Genomic DNA, 15,090 nt, shown 5'->3' with positions numbered 1-15,090 from the left:
GACAGGATAGAAAATCTCCTTCAAGAAAATGAAATCTTAAGGAGGAATCAAAATGAAATGAAGAAACTAGTAGGACAGGAAAGTGTGATAGTGAAGAGAAATCAAAATGAAATGAAGAACTCAATAGATCAAATGACAAACACATTAGAGAGCCTTAAAAACAGAGTCAGTGAAACAGAAGAGAGAATATCAGACTTAGAAGACAGAGAACAGGAAAGTATACAGTCAAACCAAAGAAAAGAAGAGGAAATTAGAAATCTAAAAAATATTGTTGGGAATCTACAAGATACTATTAAAAAACCCAATATTCAGGTTCTAGGAGTTCCTGAAGGCATGGAGAGAGAGAAAGGATTAGAAGGCCTTTTTAGTGAGATACTTGCAGAGAACTTCCCGGATTTGGAGAAAGACAGAGACATCCTAGTACAGGAAGCTCATAGAACCCCTAGTAAACATGACCAAAAGAGAGCCTCACCAGGACACGTTGTAATCAAACTCACCACAGTGAAACATAAAGAAAAGATCTTAAAATGTGCAAGAGAGAAACTCAGATTACTCTCAGAGGATCTCCAATTAGACTCACAGCAGACTTCTCATCAGAAACCCTACAAGCTAGGAGGGAATGGCGAGACATAGCCCAGGTGCTAAGAGAGAAAAACTGCCAGCCCAGAATATTATATCCTGCCAAAGCTCTCATTTGTGAATGAAGGTGAAATAAAGACCTTTCACAGCAAATAGAAATTGAAAGAATTTGTTGCCACTCGTCCAGCCCTGCAAAAGATGCTTAAAGATGTGTTACACACAGAAACACAGAAACACGGTCACCAATATGAAAGAAGGTAAAGAAAGGAAACCTCACAGCAAAAGATCACAGGAAACTCAAAGCATATTAGAAAGTATCTTTGGGGAAATGGCAGGGCAAAGTTACTACTTATCATTAGTCACATTGAACGTTAATGGCCTCTACTGTCCAGTTAAAAGACACAAATTGACTGATTGGGTTAAGGAACAAAACCCATCTATTTGCTGCTTACAAGAAACACATCTTTCTAACAAAGATGCATACAGACTGAAAGTGAAAGGCTGGAAGAAGATATACCATACCAACAGAAATGAAAAAAGAGCAGGCATAGCCATCTTAATATCGGACAACATAAACTTTAACACAAAAACTGTTAAGAGAGACAAAGAAGGGCACTATATAATGATTAATTCAATATGAATGATATGACCAATATGAATGATGAATTCAACAGGAAGACATAACGATTATCAATGTATATGCACCTAATTACAGGGCACCTGTTTATTTAAAAGATTTGTTAAGAAACATAAAGGGAGACTTAGACTCCAATACAATAGTACTGGGGGACTTCAATACTCCACTCTCAGACAGATCAACAGGACAGAAGATAGACAAGAAGACAGTAGATTTAAATGACACTATAGCCCAAATGGATCTAACAGAAATCAACAGAACTTTTCATCCTACACATAAAGAATTTATATTCTTCTCAGCAGTACTTGGAACCATCTCTAGGATTGACCACATACTAGGCCATAAAGCAAGTCTCAGCAAATTCAAAAGAACTAGAATCATACCATGCAGTTTCTCAGACCATAAAGGAATGAAGTTGGAAATTAGCAACTCAGGAATCCCTAGAGCATATTGCAAACACATTGAAATTGAACAACATACTCCTGAGTGAACACTGGGTCATAGAAGAAATCAAAAGAGAAATCAAAAATTTTCTGGAAGTAAATGAGGATAACAGCACAACATACCAAAACTTATGGAATACAGCAAAAGCAGTGTTAAGAGGAAAGTTTCTAGCAATAGGGTGCCTACATCAAGAAATTGGAAAGGCACCAAATAGATGAGCTTTCAAGTCATCTCAAGGATCTAGAAAATCTGCAGCAAACCAGGCCCAAAGCTAGTAGGAGAAGAGAAATAATTAAAGTCAGATAAGAAATCAACAGGATTGAATTAAAAAAATTACAAAAATCAGCCAAACGAGGAGCTGGTTTTTTGAAAAAATAAACAAAATTGACACCCCATTGGCCCAACTAACTAAAAAAAGAAAAGATCCAAATCAATAAAATCAGAGATGAAAAAGGAAACGTAACAACAGACACCACAGAAATAAAAAGAATCATCAGAAATTACTACAAGGACTTGTATGCCAGCACACAGTGAAATCTATCAGAAATGGACAGATTCCTGGACACATACAACCTACCTAAATTGAGCCAGGAAGACATAGAAAACCTAAACAGACCCATAACTGAGACAGAAATTGAAACAGTAATAAAGGCCCTCCCAACAAAGAAAAGCCCAGAACCAGACGGATTCACTGCTAATTCTACCAGACATTTATAGAAGAACTAACTCCAATTCTTCTCAAACTATTCAGAACAATCGAAAAAGAGGGAATCCTCCCAAATGCTTTCTATGAAGCCAGCATCACCTTAATCCCTAAGCCCTAAAAAAGATGCAGCATTGAAAGAGAATTACAGACCAATATCCCTGATGAACATAGATGCAAAAATACTCAATAAAATTCTGGCCAATAGAATGCAACAACACATCAGAAAGATCATCCACCAGACCAAGTGGGATTTATTCCTGGTATGCAGGGATGGTTCAATGTTCGCAAAACAATCAACGTGATACACCACATTATCAGACTGCAGAAGAAAAACCATATGATTCTCTCAATAGACGCAGAGAAAGCATTCAATAAAATACAACACCCTTTCATGATGAAAACCCTAAGCAAACTGGGTATGGAAGGAACATTCCTCAATACAATCAAAGCAATTTATGAAAAACCCACGGCCAACATCCTATTGAATGGGGAAAAGTTGGAAGCATTTCCGCTGAGATCTGATACCGGACAGGGATGCCCACTCTCACCACTGCTATTCAATATAGTTCTGGAAGTTTTAGCCAGAGCTATTAGGCAAGAAAACAAAATTAAAGGGATACAAATTGGGAAGGAAGAACTCAAACTATCCCTCTTTGCTGATGATATGATTCTTTATTTAGGGGATCCAATGAACTCTACTAAGAGACTATTGGAACTCATAGAAGAGTTTGGCAAAGTAGCAGGATATAAAACCAATGCACAAAAATCAGTAGCCTTTGTATACACAGGCAATGCCATGGCTGAGGAAGAACTTCTAAGATAAATCCCATTCATAAAAGCTACAAAAACAATCACAAACCTTGGAACAAACATAACCAAGGACATTAAAAATCTCTACGATGAAAATTACAAAACCTTAAAGAAAGAAATAGAAGAGGATACCAAAAAATGGAGAAATCTTCCATGCTCATGGATTGGAAGAATCAACATCATCAAAATGTCCATTCTCCCAAAAGCAATTTACAGATTCAATGCAATACTAATGAAAATACCAAAGACATTCCTCTCAGATATGGAAAAAATGATGCTGAAATTCATATGCAGACACAGGAGACCTAGAATAGCCAGAGCAATCTTGTACAACAAAAACAAAGCTGGAGGCATCACAATACCAGATTTTAGGACATACTACAGGGCAGTAGTTATCAAAACAGCGTGGTAATGGTACAAAAACAGATGGATAGACCAATGGAACAGAATAGAAACACCAGAAATCAATCCAAACATCTACAGCCAACTTATATTTGATCAAAGATCCAAAACCAATCCCTGGAGTAAGGATAGACTATTCAATAAATTGTGCTGGGAAAACTGGATTTTAACATGTAGAAGCATGAAACAAGATCCCTACCTTTCACCTTACACAAAAATTCACTCAACATGGATTAAAGACTTAAATCTATGACCAGACACCATCAAATTATTAGCATTGGAGAAACCCTGCAAGATATAGGTACCGGCAAAGACTTCTTGGAAAAGACCCCAGGAGCACAGGCAGTCAAAGCCAAAATTGCATTTGGGATTACATCAAATTGAGAAGTTTCTGTACAACAAAATAAACAGGAAAGTGAAAAGGCAACCAACAGAATGGGAAAAAATATTTGCAAACTATGCTACAGATAAAGGGTTGATAACCAGAATCTACAAAGAACTCAATAAACTCCAAACATCAAAACAAACAACCCATTTAAGAGATGGGCCAAGGACCTCAATAGACATTTTTCAAAAGAGGAAATCCAAATGGCCAACAGACACATGAAAAAATGTTCAAGATCACTAGAAATCAGGGAAATGCAAATCAAAACCACAATGAGGTTTCACCTCACCCCGGTGAGAATGGCTCACATTCAGAAATCTACCAACAATAGATGCTGGAAAGGATGTGAGGAAAAGGGACACTAACCCACTGTTGGTGGGAATGCAAACTGGTTAAGCCACTATGGAAGGCAGTCTGGAGATTCCTCAGAAACCTGAATATAACCGTACCATACAACCCAGCCATCCCACTCCTTGGAATTTACCCGAGGAAATTAAATTGGCAAACAAAAAATCCATCTTCACATTAATGTTTATTGCAGCTCAATTCACAATAGCTAAGACCTGGAACCAACCCAAATGCCCATCAACGGTAGACTATATAAAGAAATTATGGGACATGTACTCTATAGAATACTATACAGTAGTCAAAAACAATGAAATCCAGTCATTTGCAACAAGATGGAGCAATCTGGAAAACATCATGCTGAGTGAACTAAGCCAGTCCCAAAGGGACAAATATCATATGTTCTCCCTGATCGGTGACAACTAACTGAGCACCAAAGGGGAAACCTGTTGAAGTGAAATGGACACTGAGAAACAGTGACTTGATCAGCTCTTGTCCTGACTGTTGATGTACAATGTAATACTTTATCCTTTATAATATTTTTGTTGTTGTTGTTCTAGTACTAGTGATTGAACTCTGTAATTAACACACAATTATTCTTAGGTGTTTAAATTTTAACTGAAAAGTGATCCCTGTTAAATATAAGAGTGGGAAAAAGAGAGGGCAGAGATGTACAATTTGGGACATGCTCAATCAGACTTGCCCCAAATAGTGGAGTTAGAAACGTGTCAGGGGATTCCAATACAATCCGATCAAGGTGGCAGGTACCGATGCCATCTCACTAGTCCAAGTGATCAACTTCAGTTCACAATTGGTCACACTGATAGGTCTCAGAGTCAAAGGGATCACACAAACAAGACTAGTGTCTACTAATACTAACTGATAGAACCAAAAAGGGAGAGAACAATCCAACATGGGAAGTGGGATACACAGCAGACTCATAGAATGGCAGATGTCCTAAATAGCAGTCTGGCCTCAGAATCAGTCCTTAAGGCATTCGGATCTGGCTGAAGAGCCCATGAGAGTTTTGTAGGCATGGAAAGCCAAGACACTGGAATAAAAAAAAAAAAAAAGAAGACCTAAATGAAAGATCTCTGCGAGTGATATCCCAATGGAAAGAACGGGGCCATCAAAGAAGGAGGCACCTTTCTCTGAAGGGAGGAGAGAACTTCCACTTTGACTATGACCCTGTCGGAATAAGATCAAAGTCGGCGAACTTAAAAGGCTTCCATAACCTTGGCAACTCATGACTAGAGCCTAAGGAGATTGCTGATGCCATAAACAAGAGTGTCAAATTGTTAAGTCAACAACAGGAGTCACTGTGTACTTACTTCTCATGTGGGATCTGTCCTTAATGTGTTGTCCAATGTGAAGTAATGCTATAACTAGTACTGAAACAGTATTTTACACTTTGTGTCTCTGTGTGGGTGCAAACTGATGAAATCTTTACTTAATATATACTAAATCGGTCTTCTGTATATAAAGATAATTGAAAATGAATCTTGATGTGAACGAATGGGAGAAGGAGTGGGAGATGGGAGGCGTGCGAGTGGGAGGGAAATTATGGGGGAGGGTATCCATTATAATCCATAAACTGTACTTTGGAAATTTATATTTACTAAATAAAAAAAAGTCTATATCAAAAAAAAAAAGAAAAAGTAAGTAAGGATTAGAGTATAAGTTAATAGAGAATATTAAAAACAATAAAGTTAGTGAAACCAAAAGTTTTCTCTTTGAAATAATAAAAGTAGCAAAGCTTAGCTGGATTGATCAGGAGAAATAAGGAAGATTTAAATTACTAAATCTAAAAATGAAGTGTCCATGACAGAAGCTGGAAGTCAAAGAGCCAAATAGCCACTCTCATTTTAAAGCAACTAAAATTAGAATAACCTCTTGGAAACTTTGGAACAAATGTGAAATAAATGGGACTGTAGGATAACAGGAGTGATTTGGGACATGTGGTGTCTCATAATGGACATACCTGAACACATTTATCCTTATGGTAGTGTTTTTAAAACAGGATTTCCAAATTAATAGACTTAAAGTGATATTTTCCCCCATTAAATGTAACCAATTATGACAGCTATAGATAAAATGCTATTGTTTTTAAATCTTTCTAAAATTATTCTAGGTTAAGATATGTTATTTCCTCTAACTAGAACTTAATTTTTTCAAGGATAACAGTTCTATGGGCTGCATTTTCAGAATTCAAGAATCTGTCAAAATCTAAGGTAGTGCACAGACTATAATTCATAAATGTCATCAAATGGCTGATGGCAATGCTGGAATAATCTAACACCTTTTCCTTTTTTACTACTCAAGTGGTTTTTTTTTACTTATTCATACTTATTGAAAATTAAAACATATCGTTAAGGATATGGGACAATAAATTATTTCTAATCTCATTATCCCCAAAATAGCAACCAATAGTTTCTGAAATTTTCTTTGAGATGTATTGCTAATTCTAATGAGTAATCCATATATATATATATATATATATATATATATATGTCAAAGCTGAAGTACTAATAAGTAGTTCGTTGTCAAGTTCCCTCAGAAAAGCTATTTCTCAATCTGTTCTTGATTTTTGATTCTAGGTCTCTATCCGCCTACTAGTGGAGAGGCCTATGTTTATGGGTATGATATCTCAACCCAGATGGTTCAGATCAGAAAATCACTGGGGTTGTGTCCCCAGCAGGATTTGTTGTTTAATTACTTGACAGTATTAGAACACCTTCAATTCTACAGTGCGGTAAGCCAAAGATACATTTCTTTACACCCCTCCCCCATTTATGTACTCCAGGTAGTTTAGCAACTATAAATATCCTTATAAAGTTCAAGAATACTTTTGATGAATTTTCCTTTATATATATAAAGAGTGGCAAAAGGGAATAAATCACTACATAGGTGATATAAGGACAGAGCTGGTATAAAATATTTCTAAGAATAAAGTTGGAAGCACCCATGGAAACTCTGACTCCTTTATCTAGATAAAAGGAATACCTCAAAAGAAGTGTCTTAAGGAAATTGACCACATGCTGTCTGCTTTTAACCTGCTAGAAAAACGTGATGCATTTTCAAAGTCACTGAGTGGAGGAATGAAGCGCAAACTCTCCATCATTATAGCACTTTTAGGAGACTCTAAGGTAAAACTAAATGAAACTAAAAATTGATCCTCATTGTATACTGCAAATGGTCTAAAAAAATCAGCTGACACAAATTTAATAGTTGATATGGATCTAACATTCTAAAAGGAACCTCCTAACTGAAAATCAGGGAATTCACATTATCAACCTTGTTATAAAATGGCCAAGAGTTTAGAATTATTCCAACATTCCTAATCCGGTTTTGTCTGAATTTACTATCTTGGCTTATTATATCATTAGCTTACCTTACTGTCTTTGTTGGGCAAAATGACTGAAAATGCAAAGCCAAAATAAGCTCCATGATGGAGAATACACTAGTGGCACAAGGACATAATATGTACAATGGCCATCAAATTGTCCTTCCGGTCTTTAGGTGGTGATACTTGATGAGCCCACATCTGGTATGGACCCAGCCTCAAGGAGGGCCACCTGGGACCTCCTTCAGAACTATAAACAGAATCGTACCATGTTACTGACCACCCACTACATGGATGAAGCTGATGTTCTAGGTGACCGCATTGCCATCATGGTCCAAGGATACTTGCAGTGCTGTGGCTCTTCAATTTTCCTGAAAAAATTATATGGTATTTCTCCCTTTGGTCATTCCTAGGATATTGATGCCTTAATAATGCAGCAATTTCATTAATTATTTATTAATAATTATTAATATTAATGCTATTAATAATACCCTCAGAACATAATTTTTATTATTGTCTATCCAGTGCTTCAATCATTTCTTCCATTCTACTAACTTTCAACTAATGTCCTTTGAAATAATGCTCATATTTTCTTCAAGATGCAAAATTATTTCCCACTTTATATTTATTGTGTTTTTCATTTTTCATGTTCATTTCTCCCACATGGCTCCTACTTAAAATGTAATTGAATAAAATGCAATTATCTCTTTTATGAAGTAGATGGTTGGGAGGTAGATAGATAAATAAATAAATAGATTGATTTGTAGATTGAGAGATTATAGATGGAATATAGAGGACCAGATATCTCTGCTTCTGGTTTCTTGTTTGTCAAATCCTTATCAAACTGATTCTGTATTAGAAGAATAATTTTTTCCAACATGAGAATTTTTATGAAAATTGGAAACACAAAATACATGCTAATAACTTCCTTACATTTTTAGGTAGTTATTCAGGATTACCTATGCTTCCATCTTCTTTTACTATCTAAATAAAATTTCATCATTTCATCCTCAGTATTTCATATTTCTTTCCATGTTTTCTCCCTAAGCACTAGCTTATAAAATATAATTTCTTCATCACTTACTCTAGAATACTCTTATCTAAGATTCTGTTTAATTTTTTAATATTTTCATCATTTATATAAGGTGATAAAATTTTCATGTATTTCGTATATAAAGATAGGAGCATAGTGGTTTTTGTGTGTTGATTTTATAACCTGCCACTTTACCAAACTGTTTTATGAGTTCCAGTAGTCTCTTAGTGGAGTCTTTTGGTTCCTGAATCATGTCATCTGCAAATAGGTTCTTCCAGGTTTCCAATTTGTTGCCATACACGCTTTTGTAATAATTCCTGATGAGTTTTTTTTAACTATTTCCCCTTAGCCTAGAGCAGTCTGCCCTTTGCCTATTCTGCCATTTGGAATCCCGCCATGATTTCTTCTTTGACTCCTCAGTTGTTTAAGAGTATATTGTTTAATGTTCACATATTAGTGAATTTTCCAATTTTTTTGTTATTGATTTCTCACTTCATCTTGTGGTCTGAGAAAATAATTTTGTATCTGTTTTTTTTTTGTTTTTGTTTTTTATTAAATTTACTGAGGTTTGATTTCTGGAATAACATATTTTCTGTCCTGGGAAACTTTCTGTGTGTACTTGAAAAGAATGTGTATGCTGTTATTATTGAGTGGAGTTTTTTGTATGTTTGTTGTATCTAATTAATTTATTATATTACTGGAGTCCTTTATATCCTTAGTTATTTTCTTTCTGTTTGTTTTAGATACTTTAATGAGTATTTAAATCTCTGTTACTGTAGAACTTGTTATTTCTCCCTTCAATTATCTTACTATAGAGTTTTTTACTTCCCCCTTCATTTCTACCAATTTTGCTCTATATATTTTGAGGGTTATGTTATGAGCTGTGTAAATATTTATAATTTTTGTATCTCCCTATTGTATTGAATATTTTATTAATGTACTATATCCTTATTTGCCTACTCTAACTTTTTATTATTGAAATTACTTTATCTGGTATTAGTACAACTGCATCAACTCACAGAATAGCTGTTTTGTCCTTTCATTTTCAATCTGTGTCTCTGGATCTAAAATGAGCCTTTTGTAGATAACATAATTGGATTTTTTTTAACAATTCTGCCAATCTCTATCTTCTGATGGCAGAATTTAATACATTTACAATTAAAGTAATTACTAACAAGGATTGAATTACTTTAGTATTTTGGTGTTTGTATATTCCTTATTGCTCTTTTGTTCCTATTTCCTCTATCACTTTCTTATTTTCTGCTTAGTTGTTTTATATAGTAAAATGTCTTGATTTTCTTTTCATTTCTTTTTCGTGTATATCCTGTTGAAACTTTCTTTTTTTAACCAGGGATTAAAATTTATATTAATTTCAATAGAAAATAAAACCCTGCTCAATTTAGAGTCTCGCTTCCCTTTGCTTCAGTGAAAGACTCCCTAGGACTTTTCTTTAAGGACATGTCTAATATTTGTGAACTTTCAGAATTTTTTACTTTGTAGGTCTTAATTTCTGGTTCTGTTTCTATTAACTTCTTTCCTAGTTATGAGTCACACATTTTCCTTCTACTTAGAATTATCTAACAACTTTGAATTGATTGCGGTAAATTGTGAACGTTAGTGAATATGTTGGTGAATATGTAGATTTTTAGGGGAATGTATTTCACTTTTATTAATGTTTAAAGTATGTATTTTTCATGTACTTGAAAGGTGGAAGTGGAAGAGGGAGAGAGAGATTGAGATTCCATCCACTGGTTCATTCCCCAATTGCCCACAACAACCAGGGCTGGACCAAACTGAAACCAAGAGCCTAGTATTCTGTCTGGGTCTTCCATGTGGGTTACAGGAGCCCATGTACTTGAGCCTTCATTTGGTGTCTCCCAGGAAACATTAACAGGAAACTATATTGGAATCTTAACAGTCAAAACATGAACCACCATTCCAAGATAGGATGCAGGCATTGCAAGCCAAGTGGTGGCCTAATCCACTACACCACAACACTTGCACTAGAGGTATCTTACTTTAAATACTGTTTTTAAAAAATTTATTTTATTTATTTGAAATACAGAGTTACAGAGAAAAGTAGAGATGGAGAGAGAGGTCTTCCATCCTCTGGTTCACTCCCCAGATGGCTGCAACAGCCAGAGCTGCACCAATCTGAAGCTAGGAGCCAGGAGCGTTTTCCTGGTCTCCCACATGGGTGCAGGGGTCCAAGGACTTGGGCCATGTACCACTGCTTTCCCAGGTCATAGCAGAGAGCTGGACTGGAAGAGGAGCAGCCAGGACCAGAACTGACACCCATATGGGATGCCGGTGCTTCAGGCCAGGGCTTTAATGTGCTGCACCACAGCACCAGCCCTCTTTAAAGACTTTTCAAATCTTTCCTGGCATGCAGTTGAACTTCTTGCAGAACAGGTTAATACCTGAAGAACTGCTTTTTTTTTTGCCAGGGTGGGTCTACAGTACCAATTATACATATTTCATTTCTTCTACTGAAGCATGATCCCTCTAGAGTCTTTACTGCATTTCCTGAGATCCTTAGTGATTCTCCACTCTGGCTTAATTATGTGAGCTCCAATTCCAATTCAGCTCCCTGCTAATGTCCTGGGAAAGCAGCGGGAGATGGCCCAAGTGCTTGGGCTCTGTACCCATGTGGGAAATCCAGAAGAAGCTCCTAGCTCCTGGCTTTGGATCAGCCCAGCCCTGGCCTTTGTAGCAATTTGGGGAGTAAATGAGTGGATGGAAGATCTTTCTGTCTCTCCCTCTCTGTCTGTAATTCTAATTCACAAATAAATAAATAAAATATTTTTTAAAAAATCTTCCATCTGCTGATTTAATCACCAAATGCCAAAAACAGCCAGATCTGGGCCATACTGATGCCCCAGAAACCAGGAACTCCATCCTGTTCTCCCAGGTGGATGGAAGAGGTGCAAGAATTTGTACCATCTTCCGTTGCATTCCCAGGTGCATTAGCAGGGAGCTGGATTGGAAGCTGAGCATCCGAGCCTTTAACCTGTGCTCTGATATAAGATGCTGACATCTGATATAAGATGCTGGCCACAGCATAACTCACAGCACTAGAGGGCTGCCCCAAGGGGATGTTGAATCTCATCATATGCTTTCTCTGCATCTGTTTAGATAATGATATGGCTTTTGTTCTTCATTCTGCTGTTGTGTTTTATATTACCCTAGCATCTGGGACTCATCCCACATGATCATGATACACAATCTTCTTGATATAGTTTTATATTTGGCTTGTTAATATGTTTTTGAGAATTTTTATATCTATGTTCATCAGGGACATTGATCTATAGTTTTGTTTTATGTATTTGGTTTTGGTGCCAGAGTAATGTGTTCCATAAAAAGAGTTGGATAGAATTCTATCCTTTTCAGTATTTTGGAATTTGTGAAACATATTGGAGTTAGTTTATCTTTAAATGTTTTATAGAATTCAGTAGTAAAACCATCAGGCCCTGGACCTTTTTTGGTGTGAGACTTTTATGTACTGTTTCAATCATGTTGCTTGTTATAGTCTGTTTAGGTTTTTTTATATCTTCTTGATTTAATCTTGGTAGGTTGTATTTATCTAGGAAGTAATCCATTTCTTTAAGGTTTTACAGCTTACTAGCATATAGTTGTTCATAGTAGTTTCTTTGGATCTTTGTATTTCTTTTGTGTTCATTGTAATGGCTCCTTTTTTTATCTCTAATTTTATTTGAGTTTTTTCTTTTTTCCTTGTAACATACTAAAACAACAAACAGCTTTTCATCTTGTTCTTCTTGTGTGGTTTTTTTTTTTTTTTTAGTTTCAATTTGATTTACTTCTGCCCTAATTCTTATTATTTCTTGCCTCTTGCTAATTTGGAGTTTGGTGTTTTTTTGTTTTTCTAAGTCCTGGAGATGTATCATGAGATCATGTATTTGAGATCTTTCTGTGCTTTTAATGTAAGCACATACCTCTGTAAACTTCACTCTAGATTTTTTTTGTGTTTTCTTAAAGATTTATTTATTTATTTGAAACTCAGAGTTACACAGAGAGAGAAGGACAGGCAGAGAGAAAGAAAGGCCTTCCATCTGCTGGTTCACTCCCTAATTGGCCACAACAGTTGGAGCTGCGCTGAGCTGAAGCCAGGAGCCAGGAGCTTCTGGGTCTCCCACACAGGTGCAGGGGCCCAAGCACTTGGGCCATCTTTTACTGCCTTCCCAGACCAAAGCAGAGAACTGGATCAGAAGTGCAGCAGCCTAGACTTGAACCAGCACTCATATGGGATGATGGCACTGCAGGCTTTTACCCACTATGCCACGGCACCAGCCTCTAGATATTGTTTTTGTTTATCCCACAGGATTTGGTATGCTTTTTCATTTGTTTCAAAAAGTTTTTTTTTACTTCCTTTTTATTTTCTTCAATGATCCATTGGTTATTTAGGAGCATATTGTTTAATTTCCATGTATCTGTAAATTTTCTATGGTTTTTCTTGTTGATTTCTTATTTTATTCCTTTATGGTCTGGGAAGATACATGATGTTATTTCAATCTGTTTAAATTCACTGAGACTTGATTTGTTGCCTAACATATGATATATCCTAGAAAATGGTTCATGTGCTGAGAAGAATGTATATTCTGTAGCTGCTTGGTAAATTGTTTTGTAAATGTCTCTGTATGGTAGTTACCTATGTTCAATAATATAGGTCAACTCTAATGTATCTTTGTTGATTTTCTTCTATCTGATATGCTCATTGATTACAATAGGGTATTGAAGTCCTCCACTATTATTGTATTGGAGGCTATCTCTCTCTTTAGGTCTAATAAAGTTTGCTATATCTGGCTGGTCTTGTGCTGGGTGCATATATATATATTATATATTACTTATATATGTGATTGTTATATCTTCTTTCTGAATCAATCCTTTCATCAATAGTATCTTTCTTTGTCTCTTTTTATGGTTTTTGATTTAAGGTCTGTTTTATTGGGGGTGAGTATAACTACTTCTGCTGTTTTTTTTTCTATTTGCATAATATGTCTTTTGCCAGCTTGTCACTTTCAGTCTATGTATATCTTTACCTGTGAAGGTGAGTTTCTTGTATGTAGCATGTAGTTGAGTCTTTTTTTATTCCATTCAGCCAATCTATATCTTTAGTTTGAGAATTTAATTTGATTTGTTAACATTCAAGGTTAATATCGATATATAAGAACTAATTCATGTCATTTTTGTTGATTGGTAACTTATTGTCTGTTCTGTTAGTGAATTTGATACTGTAAGATGTTTTTATGATATTTACTTCTAATGTATGACTCCTTTCAGGATTTCTTTTCAGCTTATCTGGTGGTTATGAATTTTGGCAGTTTTGGCTTGTTTGGGAAATAGTTTATTTCTTCTTCACTCCTAAAGGATAGCTTTATTGGACATAATAGTCTTGGTTGGAAGTCTTTTTCTTTCAAGACCTGAAATATATAATCCCATTGTCTTCTGGCCTATAGGACTTCTGCTAAGTAGTCTGCTGTTAGTATAATCGGTTTTCCTTTATATGTAATGAGACTTGTTTCTTACTTTCTTTAGGATTATATCTTTGTCCTTAACTTTTGACAATTTGACTGTAATATGCCTTGGAGAAGATCTGTATTGGTTGAGTCTGGCTGGGGTCCTTTGAGCTTTCTATATCTAGGTGTCTATATCTTTTTCAAGATATGAGAAGTTTTCAAATATTATTTCATTCAGAGAGTTCTCCATGCTGTTTTCCTTTTTTTTTTCCCTTCAGGTTTCATTATAATATGATGATATTTGTTCACTTAATGATGTCCCATATGTGTGTAGGCTTTCTTTTCTTCATGCTTTTAAATTCTTTTTCTTGCTGTCTCTCCTCTCTCCTCTCCTCTCCTCCTCCTCCTCCTCCTCCTCCTCCTCCTCCTCCTCCTCCTCTTCTTCTTCTTCTTCTTCTTTTCTCTCTCTCTCTCTCTCTCTCTCTCTCTCTCTCACACACACACACACACACACAGGAATTTGATTATGGAGATTTCGGTAATTTAGATTCCAGTTGCCTGATTTTTGGATCTGACAAATCCTCTTTTCTGTTCTTCCCTTCTGTCCATTTTCTGTATTTTAGAAGTTCTCTACACCTTTCTGCCCTTGCTATTGAAGCAAGGGACTGATGAAATTCAGAGGTATTTTCCTCAGCTCTGTTGTCTTGGCCTGTGCTATCAAAATTCCACTGCAATGTTTTTCACAAGTTCTAGATTGCTCTAAGAGCATTTTTCTCTGCTATCCATCCACCCCTACCTTCTGATAGGCCAGTGAAGTGCACTAAATTAGTACAAAGAATATTTTGCAAAGATATATCAAAGATATATAAATAAAACTATTTTTATGTGTTCTGTTGACTGGCATATAACATGTACCCAATAAATATACATTT

At 35.8% G+C, this 15,090-nt stretch overlaps 1 protein-coding gene across 1 annotated transcript in view; it reads left to right on the top strand.

Annotated features, from left to right (window-relative positions):
* Positions 1–15,090, top strand: part of LOC133750311 (phospholipid-transporting ATPase ABCA3-like) — a 101,524-nt gene that overhangs the window by 45,103 nt on the left and 41,331 nt on the right. Inside the window, exons 11-13 of the mRNA XM_062179849.1 lie at positions 6,906–7,060; positions 7,299–7,454; positions 7,828–8,038. Coding sequence (XP_062035833.1) covers positions 6,906–7,060; positions 7,299–7,454; positions 7,828–8,038 — 522 coding nt within the window. The remainder of the gene's footprint in view (positions 1–6,905; positions 7,061–7,298; positions 7,455–7,827; positions 8,039–15,090) is intronic.

The sequence above is a fragment of the Lepus europaeus genome, chromosome 21 (assembly GCF_033115175.1).
Source record: "Lepus europaeus isolate LE1 chromosome 21, mLepTim1.pri, whole genome shotgun sequence".
NCBI classification, from domain to species: Eukaryota; Metazoa; Chordata; class Mammalia; order Lagomorpha; family Leporidae; genus Lepus; species Lepus europaeus.
Note: the sequence above shows the minus strand (reverse complement) of the source record. Positions and strands in the feature narration are given on the sequence as shown.